The sequence below is a fragment of the Polyergus mexicanus genome, unplaced genomic scaffold (assembly GCF_030449975.1).
Source record: "Polyergus mexicanus isolate NDT 795.1 unplaced genomic scaffold, iyPolMexi1.0 SCAF_9, whole genome shotgun sequence".
Lineage (NCBI taxonomy): Eukaryota > Metazoa > Arthropoda > Insecta > Hymenoptera > Formicidae > Polyergus > Polyergus mexicanus.
The window spans coordinates 9,004,913-9,019,617 of NW_027223329.1; the positions used below are offsets into that span (position 1 = coordinate 9,004,913).

At 45.4% G+C, this 14,705-nt stretch overlaps 1 protein-coding gene across 3 annotated transcripts in view; it reads right to left on the reverse strand.

Annotated features, from left to right (window-relative positions):
* Positions 1-6,168: 6,168 nt before the first annotated feature.
* LOC138936390 (transcription factor GATA-6-like) overlaps positions 6,169-14,705 on the reverse strand; it is a 119,241-nt gene continuing 110,704 nt past the window's right edge. For all 3 annotated transcript variants that reach the window (XM_070301764.1, XM_070301762.1, XM_070301763.1), the window contains exons 3-4: positions 11,354-12,604; positions 6,169-6,355 (exon numbers count right to left, since the gene is read on the reverse strand). In XM_070301764.1, coding sequence (XP_070157865.1) covers positions 6,198-6,355; positions 11,354-12,604 — 1,409 coding nt within the window. In that variant the 3' untranslated portion in view covers positions 6,169-6,197. The remainder of the gene's footprint in view (positions 6,356-11,353; positions 12,605-14,705) is intronic.

The following is a 14,705-nucleotide window of genomic DNA, read 5'->3' on the forward strand; positions in this document are numbered from 1 at the left end:
CAACGTTGAAGAGGGATCGTCGCGTATACAGCCCCCGGAAAGGGGGGAAAAAAAAAGGAACAACCAAAAGCGACTGTCGGAATACAACGCATAAATTAAAGCGTTACACCTTCGACGCCAGTCACGGGAGCAATTATCCCGGGGTGCGTTATGTGGAAATTTTCATCGCTATGTGTGTGTGTGTGTGTGTGTGTGTGTGTGTGTGTGTGTGTGTGTAGGTTTTATATAAAAAGTGAACTCTCAAAGGGAAATTTTCACGGCGAGCGCATGCGAAAAACACGAGCCAGCGAATTATACTTTCACGCGGTGGAATAATCGAGTTCGCGCAAAACGTATTCCAAGTCATTGCCCGGATTGCTTCACGAGAGTCGCGGGCGCGCGCTTCGCGTGCACGGAGGAGAAAAAAGGGGGGACTACGAAATCCTTTCTAGTTTTTTGTAACGCGCGCGCGCGCGCGCCGAGGCGTGCGCAAGTCTTAAAATGAGTTCTGCAAGCAAGCCCATGTAAAATCATTAACGATATTTTATTAACGGTCACGGTAATGTTTTCCCTTGTCGAACGATTTTGACCGAGTCAGAATTTTCCTCCCATTTTCACCATTATAAATTCCAAACAATCTCGATTTTATTTATATAAGAATCGCGATCCTACCTTGTACCTCATACGGATAATGAACAAAGAAATTTTCTATTTTGAGATTAATTAATTTCCAAAGAGAATGATACGATTGTGTTTAAAGTATTGAAATAGATGTTAGATCGAGATCTGGAAGACAAATTTTTTTCACTCATAAACCTGTCGCAATCACTCTAGCGCGAAGGAGAATAGATTCTGCGTTAATTAATAGATTTTGACTAACGAATGCAGTTTGGCTTTGTAGGACGCTCCTAGTTTATTTATTCCTTTCACGAAGAAACTTTCCACACGCCGAAGATACAATAAACGACAATTTCAACTATTCATTTTTCGTCACGGAAATCGATGAGGATAACCCTTTGCTCCGGAGAAGCGATCTTCCAGCTCGTCCCTCTCTCTCTCTCTCTCTCTCTCTCTCGATCGCTCGCCATCTTGGCTACCCGAAGAGTCAAGAAGATAAAATCACGCCGCAAGATTCGAGATCATCATTTCTCCTGGACGAAATGATTTCTCAAAGTTCTTGTGAATATCCGAGTGAAGACACTCGGAATCATTCCTGAAAGCTCTCTCACTTCGCGAGAGAAAGTCTCGGAATCGTTTCAACAATGTTGACCTTCACGACTAGTATTATACGTTTTCACCGGGTTCTCGATCCTGCGCGAACGCAGTATGCGTCTTTAGCAAGAATAACGGGTCTCGTCGAGGGTTGCTGGTTTCTGGCTGCAGCGGTGGCAGCCGCAGCTTCCGCTGGAATGTCCAGGAACGCCTGGAGGATCGTAACTCTACGAGCGTTTGCACGGCATGGGCGCAGATAAGCATCGCCGGAACGCGAGGGGGAGAGACAGGGGAGCGTGTGTAGGACAGTCGTTAACGAGCGACTCTGCGCCCGGAAGGTTAGTGTCTTTCTCTTTCTCCTTCCTCATTTCTCCTTCGACTACGAGAACTCGCGGCTTCGAATAAAGGATCATCTCTCTTCGCGCGACGTCGTCGAGAGAATCGATTCCGGTAGCAAACGCCGAGTTCCCGAGTTTTATTTTCCCACGCGTCAAGAATAATTAAATATATTAATATGTATTGATAATATAATAATATATTACAAATTTTTAATTAATATATTATATAATTTTATAAATTTTCAATTTATATTGTATATTACACATTATTTTAATTAACATGTTATTTAAGATAAATAATATCAATAAGCAACCATTATTATAACAATAATAAAATGTATTATGACGAATATAAATTCTTCGTTAATATTTTCACAATTATATTATATCAGACGAATATCTGTTGCCAAAAATCATACTGAAACTAGTTCGTATTCCGCCATATTTTGCGCGTTCTTGCACGAAACGGCAGATTGGCGCCGTATCGCGACATTCCATCCCACGTGTTGCCAAAGGTAAGCCGCCCTTAGCGCGAACGGAGAGGAGGGGTAGAGCGAGAGCGAGAAAGAGAGGTTTAAAAAGAAAAAAGGGGGGAAAGAGAAACGAAAATTTCCCAGCTGTTCGAGCCGGCCTATCTTCGCGAAGGATCAAACATGGCGGACGTCGGTCGCAACGGGAGGAAGGGGACGGGGAGGGGGAGGGGAGGGGGGGTTTCCAACCCTTGCTATCTGCCTGATCGAAACTCGCCGTCGCGGCAGAAGTTCACGGCGCACGCGTGTGCGTGCGCGTGTACGTGTGCGCGTGGAATTCCCGTGTAGCTCGATACGTACGATAGGTACGTACAAAAGGAGGAAGAGGGACACCGGGGGCAATATGTGCCACGACTTTATTATATACGGGGTGGCGGGTCGTTCGCGCGCGCACCCGCGTGCGTATACCTGGTGGCCGCCTTTTGTTTCCCAGATCGTATCAGCGCTCCGCTCTTCGGCGACGCATCTGTGACCGGATTCGACGCGGTCGACGCGACGGGGCGCTAAAAATGTGACATATTGCGATGAAGGCGTATGCATTTGCGCGAATACATCTCCTTCCCCCCCCCCCCTCCAAAGTACAGATCGTGCCCTCCGAGAATAAAGTTTGGTTCATACGTGCGAGAGGATTCGATGAAAATTTAATTATTACTGCTATGACGATAGAGCTTCATCACTTTTTATCACAAGTTTATGGAAGACGTAGACTCTAATAAAGATTTAATTTCGTCGATACTTGTAGAATAATATTTCTGCAAATTATTTATAGTCATATAATACATTTCAATCGTTAAATAAGTCGTTGGGGGGGAGGGGGAGGGGGGAATTATTCTTCGCAAAAAATAATTTTTTCTTTTTTCTTGTGTTGGACAAAAATATTTTTTATCCATCCGTATAATAGACGAACGATTTTTATATCGTTTTCCCACGCGAAATGTCCTCCTGCTATTGTCATACGTGATGTCGTTTACCGAACAAAGGAGGTAGATAGCTAGGGGGGAGGGGATCGTCGTGAACGACCAGCCGTCATTTCACCGGGATAGGCAGCAATCGGGGATAAATTTCGGCCGAATAGTTGCATGAATTTTTAATCCGGAAGTAAAAGGGGGGCAAGTAAGAGAGGCGTCCGGATTAAAAAAAAAAAAAAAAAAAAAAAAAAAAAAAATTCGACGGGGAGATTACGAAACGTGTCGAAGATGTCTCGTATCGCGCCTGTATGTATAAGTGTCGCGCCAACACGGCTTCAAATCGATAGATATTCTATCGATCCGCGCTTTTACGCCGCACGCACGCGTGCACGCGCACAGGCGTGCACGCAAATGAATGATGGGTGGGCGTGTCGGTTCATCATCGCGTCACAATATTTGTACGGGTTGTCATGGCGAACGCGCGAAACGATTGTCTCTGTTTAATCACCGAGGATGAACAAATTGCGGGGGTACTTTGAATGTGCGTAGAAAATGTCCTCCGACGCTCTAACGATCGATTCGATTGACAAATTTCGACTCTCTTTCAAATTAAATATCTCGATGGTTAAGCATAATTCAAAAAATATATATGTTTATACATTTGCTATTCCTCTCGATTCATCGAAAATTTTTGACAATTCTGTTATAATTAATTTGATATTTATATTTTTATAAAAAACTAAAAGAAATTTTTTAAAACAATCCGTGTATATATATATATATATATGTATGCGTGTAATTAGATATTCACACGACACTCGAATTTTTGATCAAACGTTCCCTGAAACGATTTTCCTCTGAAAAGGCGGAAAGTTTCGAGCAAAATCACGGCGCGTTTCGAGAAAAGGAGATCGACCGCGCGATGCGTCAAGTAGAAAAAGAAAAGAGCGCGAGAAATTACGCGAATGTTGCACTGTATTTTACAAGTAACAATTAACGCGTGGCGTGCCCGGTCGGCATATAATCATCAGCCGGCGACGCCGGCCAGTGAAAAACTTTGGAATCCATCAACCTTCTTGCTTTATCGCGCATAGAGGAGAAAGTGCGCAACGACGACGAGAGGGATAGTGAAACGCGCTACGTCTATGCAATACGCGCCAGGTAACGTTCGTTGCGTTCCGTTGCGCTCTCGTCGACGAGACGAGATCTGGAGCGAAAGAAGTGGAGGGTTGACGCCCGCGCGAAAGTGCAGCGTACGAGAGATCTAATCGATCCTTGAAAATCTTTCTTTCTCGTATATTTTCTATCGAGATTTAACGCGAAAATTCCAAAACTATCTTCGTCGAAATCTCGTTCTTGTCTATTTTGCTAATATTTTTAAAATTACGTTGAATTTTGTATCGTAAAAAGTATCGAATGCCTAAGATACGTGTTTCATCATACACCATGTATACGATATAAATAAAAAAAGAAATTCGATCCTCCCGTATTACGCGATTATAAAGGGAGAGAGTGCAAAGCCATAAAGAAAGCGGACGTTTCGGTCGCGTTTCGTGATCGATTCCGCGAATTCTCGTGAGTGTTTAGCCAGATCGAATCGCAATCCGGGAGGAATCGAGGAGAGTCCGAAACGACGACGAAGGAAGGAGGAAGAGCAGGGTCGGCCGGCGGTATCGAGTTTCCGCATCGGTACTTCGGACGAGCCTGCTCCATCTACATAGGTGCCAAGCCGAGTCGCCAAAAATAGATCGAGTTCGCACGAATTCTACGAGCCGATCGCACGAAACCTCCACGGCTACCGTTTTCATGTGATATCGATCGTACGATGGAGCTCCGATATATATACAATATATGTACATGCGAGTGCACGGAGCTTCGCGCTACGATTGAAACACGCTCGTGAAAACAATCCTAGTATCTATGTTCCTTTTATAAACGCAGGGAAAATTTACTTTGTATACATGTATATTTATAAACGGTTTCGGTGAAATTAACGTATCATCACTGGAAGAATCAATTAGATGCAATGGATGTTTCGATTATTGATATTTTAAAATGCATTATTTTTTATATTATAATATTATATATATATATGAGATAAATTTGCGTAGAGCAACATATTTTGTTAAAGAAATATCTGAGTTTGATTAACAATCTTGATCATTTTTTGCGAGCTAATCATATTACAAGAATAAAAAAGTTCAAGATGTATATAATTCTCAATGCAACCTGCATTTTAATTATATAATACGTGTATCGTTTCAGATATGTGTGAACGTTTCTCCAAAAAAAATAGCGATTTAAAATAAATGGAAAAGGCGAATGTCTTTATAAGATTTACGTCAATTAACGCGGCTCGAAAGATTAATAAATGAATGAAAAGAATTGCACGAGTAAAAATAAAATTGCAAACGCGATAAAGGAAATTCACTCGGGCCTCGTATCCTTCGAAACAATCAATTTGAATTGATTAGATCGTAAAGATTTCGCCTTCGACGTGACTATGGTATTCCCCGGAATGTTGTCGGTAACGGAGGACGTCGATTACGAAAAGACGCGTTTCTTTAACGTATAAGTGTTGGAGAAGATTCTCCGCGCGACGAAAATCATTCGACCCGCCGTCATCGGAGCGATAGAGTTGCTAATCGTACAACGGAGAGAAGAGGCGGAGGCACACGCGGTTATTAATCAGCGGGTACAGGAAATTAACTTGGCCTCGTTTTATCTTGCATTCTGATTACTACGTCTACGCGGCGCGAGTAAGACATAACTCTCGGCTTCTCTCTCACCGCTAATCAAGTATGTGTATCTCGCTGTACGAAGGAAGCGATCAAGGACGTACTTTTACGAATGCGGCATACGTTTGTGTATATGTAATAGATGGACATAAAATTTTTTTCCAGATTGAAACATATCTCGAAAATTAGTTTGCCGATATACGTTGTCGATGTACAATATAAAGTTCACTCAACACGTGTCACATTATTAGATTAGATTTAACTGCGAAACGTCAATTATTTCCTCGTCATTTTTCAGCACATTATAACACGTAATCTATCGATCCAGCCTCAAGAAAATATGCAAATTTTACAAAATATAAATAAAATATCTTCCTTAAACGTGAAAGGATAAGATCATAAAGATGGTTAGAGCTTCTTTCCATCGTATAATATTTTAATCGATCGCTTTCGCTCGCTCAAGTATGATAATCGTAGGCGAAGTGACGCAGCTTAGGTACTTACCAGGCGTCGTTTCGGCTTGATGAGAGGTCGATTCTGGCCGTTCATCTTGTAATAGAGGCCGCAGGCGTTGCAGAGATAGTGGCCTGTGCCGTCTCGTCTCCAGAGCGGTGTCGAAGTAGCACCGCAATTCACGCACTCGCGGCCCTCTACCGGGATTCCCATCCCGACGGAACGAAAATCGTGTTAATTCGGTCCAGACATACATATATAAATCGCACGTGTCCGCGCGCGAAACGTCAGATCGAATCGCCGAAACGCTTTCCGGCTCGTCCCACTCCGAGAACTCGATCCTCGATGTTTCCCGCGCGAACTCGTAGGCACGTTGATCCCCGAAACTGGCATCTCGCCCTTCGCTCAATCTTTCGCGATACGACGTAAACCGCCGCGAATACACTCTTGGAAATTTTAATTCCGACGAGAATGTCATTCTTTTAATAATACATGTATCTTTTTAATTTATTTTGTATTATTCCCACAACTTCGCCAAATTTTCGCCATTTTTTATGATATTAATAATTCTGTTCTTTCTTTTTAAATATGATGATTATATATACCGTGGAAAATTTATATATAAGCGTGGAAATATTTTCATTCGATATGAAAAAAAATCGACTTCGATGGATCAACGTGCGTTCGCAAAAAGATTTACAAACAATTAGGTGACTCGTGAGAGAGAATTCGCATGCAATTGCAGACAAACCATACCAAGCGATTACCAAGAGCAAAAGCAGAGTCTCTTTAAGACCATGGACTTTTGTAGGATTCACGGATCGAACTTACGTCAGAGTGCGGTTGGTTAATCCCAAGGACGTTGCGAGAGAAGGGAGCGAATACAGAGTGGAACGAGGGACGGGATATCTCGTTCGCGATTGTTCATTTCTCTCAGTATCTATCATTAATCGGATGACACGAGAAGAAGGTATCCAAATTTATATCTCACGCGATATAAAGCGGAAGCTTCCCCTTTTGAAAGCAAAAGAGATAAAAATTTGGATTCTCGCGAAGAAAAGGAGAGGGGAAGGAGAAAGGATTACTTCTCCCGAATCGTCCTCCGAGCTGCGTCCTCCGCGGGAATACGGCCGAGAGTTTATCGGCCATTATATACTGAAAAGGATCACTATTAAGCTTCGTCGTCGTCGTCGTCGTCGTCGTCGTCGTCGTCGTCGTCGTCGTCGTCGTCGTCGTCGTCGTCGTCGTTTCGTTGTCGATTGCTTGCTCGCGATTATACCATCGATCGCGATTCACGATATAAAAGTAAATCGGTATCGTTCCAGCGGCCATTCCCGTTCATCTTAACGATGCTCGTAAAAGCCGCCCTCCGACTACCTACCTATTAGGATCGCGAGTCCTTTGGCGCTAATCAGATCTGTCGTCGATATTTTTCCGTCGCTTATATACGTGCGTTTCAATTAGCGTCGTAAAATTTATAATGCATTTTTTATGTTACAAAATACATGTGTATTTAGAGAAACGCGGCGTTTAATAAAGAAGATGTAGCGTTCATAAAAGATAATATTAATCGCGAAAAAAAATGTCGGCCGATCGTGTGTAAACGCGATATCGATTCGAACCGCGCGTCGCTGATTAATGACTCGACCTCGATTTAACGAGGAAATTTGACGGCGGCGGGATAACTCCGGCGCACGTATATAATAATTGCCGACACGCGAGCGGCTCGTTTGCGAGTCTCACCTGTATATGCGGATGATTCCATAACGGAGTCGATCTCGTCGACGTTTCACGTACGCGCGTCTAAGGCTCCTCTCTCGCGAACGAGATCCTAGCGTGAAGACGCTAACCGGATCCGACCGAGTTTAACGCTCGCCCGCAATTGCCGTTTCGGTGGCCGGATCGAACCCGAAACTAATTGGAAGGACCCACCCGAGGACTCGCTTCTCGATGCCTTAATTCGATTTCGCTCCTATCGAATCTCGGCAGATTCCGGAGGGTGATAACGAGCGACCACCGCGTCGATCGCCATCCTGCGACGACTCTTGATCCCTCGTGTCGACAATAACCGAGCGACGATCAATCTCGATTCCTCCTCGCCACTTTCTGATTTGATTTCGATGACGCTGATTACTGATTAAATCATCATCTTCTCTTTTAGATATTATGTTGTTTTTTATCTGACAATTCTCGGCGTGTTCTTTTCTCGTAGACGGCAGGTTGCGTTTTTCGCATTCTTTTCGCCGATTTATTTATTATCGATCCATTAATGATGATAGGTTTCGTAGATCGTTATTAACGATAGTTTCCAACCGCGTGTATTTTTCCTTACGCCGATGCCTTTCGATGCCCCTATATCGATCCGATGAAACGGACGGATAGTTTCCGGCGCGGACGATGGATATCAGCCGCGAAACATCGACGCGACGCTCGTTTACGTCGAAATATAGTTCTCGTGTCAGAAGGTGACAGTAAAATCCGTTAGGCGCGCGCTTCCGTTTCGACTTTCCCGAAACATCCCGGATTACGGCAGGAAATATTTATTTGACGAAATGTAAAAGACCATCGCCTTATGACAAGATTCTCTTGCAAACGGAATTTGAAATTGTTTCTTGCTTTGTTATCTCGATACATATAACAAAAAGAATATAATTATTACACGTTTTTCTTTACTTTTTTTCTCATCTTTGTAATTTTCCTACAAACGTATTAAATAAAACATATTTTAAACTTATCAACGCATCGAATTTTTACGCCGAGATAAAGGATTCATGCGCGGTAGAAAAGAAAATCCCCTCGTAAGCGTTTCGCGACGTTTACCGCGACGATTGTGCCCTATTGTCGATCGCAGAAACAATAACGGGCGAGGGTATTTAGGCCCGGGGGGCACCGGTGATCGTTGGAGCGCGAAAGAGGATCGGCGGAGCGGAGGCGGAAGGAAACCGCCGCTTGTCCCGTGCCACTTCTGTCATCAACGGCCGAGTTATGATTCAGTACGAGGGAAGCGGCGTTCCGTCACAAATCTGGCCCACGACTATCTCTTTCTCACTCTCCTCCTCCGCTAATTGCCCGTCGTGATCCTCTCGAAACTAACGGGACTCGTGCCGCAAAGCTTCTCCTCCTTGGTTTCTATTCTCGATGACTCTTCGACGGCTCCGTTCCATACCGTTTCTCCCCCTCTGGCCATCGCGCGCAAAAGGATATTTGCCAATCCTCCCTACCGTTTGCGAGGTATATTGCTCAAACGACATCTGTCTTATTTCAGGCATCGCTTCTCTCGTCGACAGACTCGCAGCTCCCTGTTGCGCAAATCACTTTTCGTGGTTCTTCTCACGGGCGATTTTCTCGACGATCGCGGTAAGAGACGTCGCTAAATGAGCCGCGGGTGCTCCGTCTGGCTTCTTTTTCGCGAGAGACACTGACGCGCGGCTGGTGCGTATATATATATGTGTGTGTGTGTGTGTGTGTGTCGTAAGTCGATTCAATTAGCGGGCTTCCATGCCGCGAAGCCGGGGGCCATTGTTCCCGGAATTGGGATTTTTACCACGCCGTCGGCGCCGCTACGCTGGCCGAAGCAACCGGCCATTATTACCGCAATCAGCGTATCCGGCATTTTTCAACCGTTTCTCATTTCCCCGCTTCGCGTCGACCACCGCCATCTTCTTCCTCTTTCGACTTTGTCCACGACGAGCGTTACCGCGAGTGAACGCGCAATTTCCTACGAGAAAAAAAAAAAAAAAAGAAAAATCCCCAAAGGACTCGTCGTGCGATTCTCATCGTTGCGCGATTTTACGAGCGATAATTACAATCGGTGACTCGCAAATTTTTGCGAGATGAGAAAAAAATATTTGCCGAAAAATGGTCCGTGGACTCTTTGAGAGGGAGCTTTGCCGTGACAAAAAACAAAAACAAAAAAAAACGCAGCGCTAGCCACACCACATCGAAAAAAAATCTGTGCTTTTCTTCGTGTCTTTGAATATTTATTTTGTGTGTGTGTGTGTGTGTGTGTGTGTGTATAAGGAAGTATTTGTATTTATATAGACAAGGATACATAGAAATATATAATATATATTGTGTGTCACATTTCGAAAATCGGGTGTGGTGCTTCGCGCTCGCTCTCTCGAGTGGGTGCCACGCAAAAAACACATCAGTGAGGCAAAATACAAAAGATCACAGTCACAGTGCCTCCCTCCCTCTCTTCCTGACTATTGCGTGATACTGCTCGACCGAAAAAAAAGAGAAACGGGGTGGAAAAAACGTGTTCTGAACGAACTTCAAGCGTAAGACGACCGCCACCGAAAGCTCACGGTTAAAATCAAAAAATGAGAAAACAAAGTCAAATAATAAGAACGCAGCCTGTATTCTCTCCTTCGTTCGTTCGCACATCTAGACGGTATTCGAAATATTTCTGAGAGAGATATATCGATTAGACGTCGAATGAGAGAGAATACGGATAAAACGAAAATAATTTTTAAGAGAAACTAAAGAAAATTATTTTTTAAAATAAAATAAAAGTAAAAACAAATATATAAAAAGTTTAACTGAACGTAAAACGAATGGGAGAGGTTACAAAATTAGGAAGAAATGCATTAGCGTCGATTTTTGTACATTGACTTGAATAAATTTCATAAAATATCATAAATCAGATCATTCGATATGTAATATAGTCGCAAAGAGATGAAATAAAAACAAAAACTATTGAAAATTTACATATTAATATTTTTTAATAATCAACGCCGATGCAAAGAAGCAGAACAAAAGATGCCGAAAGCAAACAATGATGCAAAAAAATCCAAAAATGATTCGAGGAAAGAAATTCCAATATATTTTACGCGGGAAAATGTCATTTATCGGTCGTATCCCCTCGAATGGAGAAAGAAAAATTCTCAAAATTTCCGTTTAAGAAATTTCTCTAATAAATAAATATAAAAAGACTATAATTTATAATCCTCTTCAAATTTTCACAAAACCTACGGGAGCTTCTATTCAACTCCAAATAATTTTCCAAAACATTTCTCCCGCGTCAAAAGATATTAGCATCAGAAAGAAAAAGATGGGCGAATAAAAGAAAAAGATTAAAAAAAAATCGAAAGAAACTAAAGGAAATGACGTAGGAACGAAAAGAGTGATCCGAAAGAGAGAAACCAAAAGACGAACGAAAATAAAACCGTGAAAGAGACGCGCGTGCCGCTTACCGGCGGACGTCCTCGACTTGTTCCTCGGCTTTTGCTGCTGCTGCTGCTGCGCGGAGGGCGAGCCCGGCGGGTTCCCGTGCGCGTGACCGACTAGCAGCTTCGAGTCCGCGACGCCGGTCAAGCCGCCGCCGACCGCGTTACCGGCACCGGCGGCGTGGTGACCGAAAATACCGGCGACCGCACCGCCGTTGTGCGGATTGTGGGACGACGCGGCCGTGGACGACACCGAGGTGGCGCCGTGATGATGATGATGGTGATGGTGGCTGGTGGCGGGATACTGCAGGTGCTGGTACATGTTGTACGCACTCGCGGCCGGATCGTATTGCGAACCGGAAGTGGCATGGTGGCTGTTGGTCGCGGCCGCGACGGCGGCCGCGGCCGCAGCCGCGTAACTGTCTCTGCAGGGCGAGACCGCGCCACCGCTGCCGCCGCTACTACCGCTATTACCATTGCCAGAGGATCCAGCTCCGCCGCCACCACCACCGCCACCGCCACCGGCCGGCACGCCGTTGTTGTTCCGATACGCGTCCTGCTGCTGTTGTTGCTGCGTGGTGCTCGCCTGTTGGCTGCCCGTCACATTGCCGGATTGGTTATTACCTTCTCGCTGCTTCACCTGGCCGGCGGACGAGCCGTTGGTGCCGGGACCGTTGCCACCGTTGTTGGAACCGTTGTGCTGCTGATGCGGCGGCGAGGGCGCCCCGTGATGATGGCCGAGCATCACAGTCGGCTTGATGTCGCACGAGCCGGCGCCGGACGCGCCCAGCGCGTCCTGGTGATGCATGAACGCGCCCATCACCGCCGCGTGCGCGACAGCCGCCTGGTACTCGCTGGCGGCTCCGCCGCCCAGTCCGGAGAGAGGATTGCCGCTGTTGTTATTGTTGTTATTGGCGCTCGTCGAGTTGTTGTTGTTGTTGTTGTTCGTGCTGGAGGTTGTGCTGGCGGTTATGCTGTCGGGCGTAGCGTCCTTGGGCGGCGTCGGCGGGAAGGAGAAGAGATGGTGGCCGGCGCCGCCGCCACCGTGACTCGACAAACTTCCAGTGGTGGGCGGCAGCGAGGATCCCAGCGGACTCTGCGGCTTCTCGTCGCTCACGGCGCCGCCCGTGGTCGCCGTCGTCGCGGGGAATCCCCAGGGTGTCTTCGAGGTGTCGGCGCTGCTGCCGGACAGCCACGGGTGGAGAACCGAGCTGTGAAAGTGCGGCCGGCAGACCTGGCTCACCGGACCGCTCGACACGCCGCTGCTCGACATCCTTGCTGGAAAAACAAACGGAAGACGTTAGATGGGATGTCGCGATATATTTATCTATAATCTCCGTTATATCGATATCTTTAATATTTATTGAACGAATAAGTTCCAACCAGTCTTCCGATCTAATGTAAATTGGGCTTTCGTTTTCGAAATTAAAGCGATGCGAAAACAAATGTAATAAACGTTGAAGGCATCGATCGCGTTAGCTGCTTTCAAAACGGATTTTATTGCGGAGCAATAAATATTTTTTATCAACGACTCCACTTTTTATACGAACGCGATATGAAGTGATCGAGCAGGTTCGCGATCGCGCTTCGCTCCGGGAATCGCTTATCTGGGAATGGTAGCCGCGAGGACGTCTGGACAGTCATCGTAGTAACGGTCCGCGAAGAAGGGGAAGCCGATCGAAGAAATGCGTGCTCGGAATGATCGGCTTTTATACCGATCGTAAAAGCTACCCTAATTGCGACAGACGTCTTAATTAAGTGCAAGATCCACTTGCTGTCCCGACGTATACGGACACGAAACCTGCGTACCTATTACTCTTCGTCGCTCGAGTTTCAATCGCCATTGCGATTCGCCCCATCGGGTTACCCCGGCGCGTAATTAGCCCTTCATTAGCGATATTACTTTCGTTATACGAGCGTCTCCTTCGCCTCGCGTGCAAAATTGCCGGCTGGACCGAGAAATGTTCGCCTGACGTTAATCGCGCTACGAGGCTGAATCGGACACCGCCGTGTCGCATGCAAAAGTCTATGCAGATTATATTATGATTCACCGCAATAATTTTTTATGCTGCCAATATAATATGTAGCTGCATATTTGATTTCAAACAATATTTACACGCACATATTTTCCGTCCCCTCGATGCAAAGTCTCGTCCGTGCGAGACGGAACGAAGGCGCGCCGGGATCAATGTACCTGACGAAATAAATGAACGTTTCGGATAAAAAGGCAACTCTTTTGCTAATGATTATAAAAATCTCGTACGTAAATATAAATGCAATAGCGTAAAAACAATTGTGCTTAATGAGAAGATAATTAAAAGTAAAAAAAAAAAAAAAAAAAAGAACTGGCGCGACGACGATATCTGAGATTGGAGTGACGTTTGTGGGACAAAAATGAATGGGCAATTATGACCGTCCTGCGACGATACGGTCACCTATGTCATTAATGAGAGCTCATTACGCATCAAATTAATTATCCCCGGTTATTATCTTACAACGACGACGACGACGACGACGACGACGATATCGGTCCATCTAATTAACCGATCCCCATCTCTCGCCGTCAGGAAAGTGCAGCGTTCTTAATATCCGTGCAAATTTGCGGATGCACATTGTTGCCAGCGAATGCCGGAGCGTGCACATGCGACGCATGCAAACCCGCTTTACGGGTGGGTTGGTCCGGTCGGCCGATCGATATATCGAGTGGTTCTTGCCAACAACGCCGACGTCGCTCCACCTTCACGGCATACGCTGATAACGAGAGGGAACGATGTTTTACCAAAACCGCGCGTCTCGCCCTTCGTCTCTTCCAATTGTTAATTAATACGGCATTAATTTCGAGAACGTCGCATCTCGCGATTGTTTCCGGCGAATGTTCGCATCACATGATATATAAAAACTCTACCATTTTTCAACGCAATTGTAAATCAAAAATGTCCGTTTCGCCGCATATATAAAAACATTTTTATCGCTCCGAGAAATACGCGAGCAAAATTACTCGCCGCAAATGCAAGGAAATGGCGGCGACGCCCGCGTCCGCGGAAAGTAGTCTAAATTTAGAGAGGGGCGCGAAACACAATATTACGAATACAGCAGGCACAGCGAGATGAGCAGCTGCGGCTTTGTTAATTAATCGGAGCCAACGATGGCCTGTCTGTAACTGGATCCGCTGCATCACGGCGCAGCCGCGATGAAAAGTAAACAAGCTCTACGCGAAGGCTTTCGGATCCTCGACCGTTCCGTTGCACCCTGAGATATTCCCCTCCTCCCCCTCTCTCTCTTCATTCCCCGTTAACGATCCCTATAAGAGAGTTGCCTTTTATAACGCGATTCCGCAATCTCTCGATCATTTCGAAGTACACGATGTTAAGAAAACACA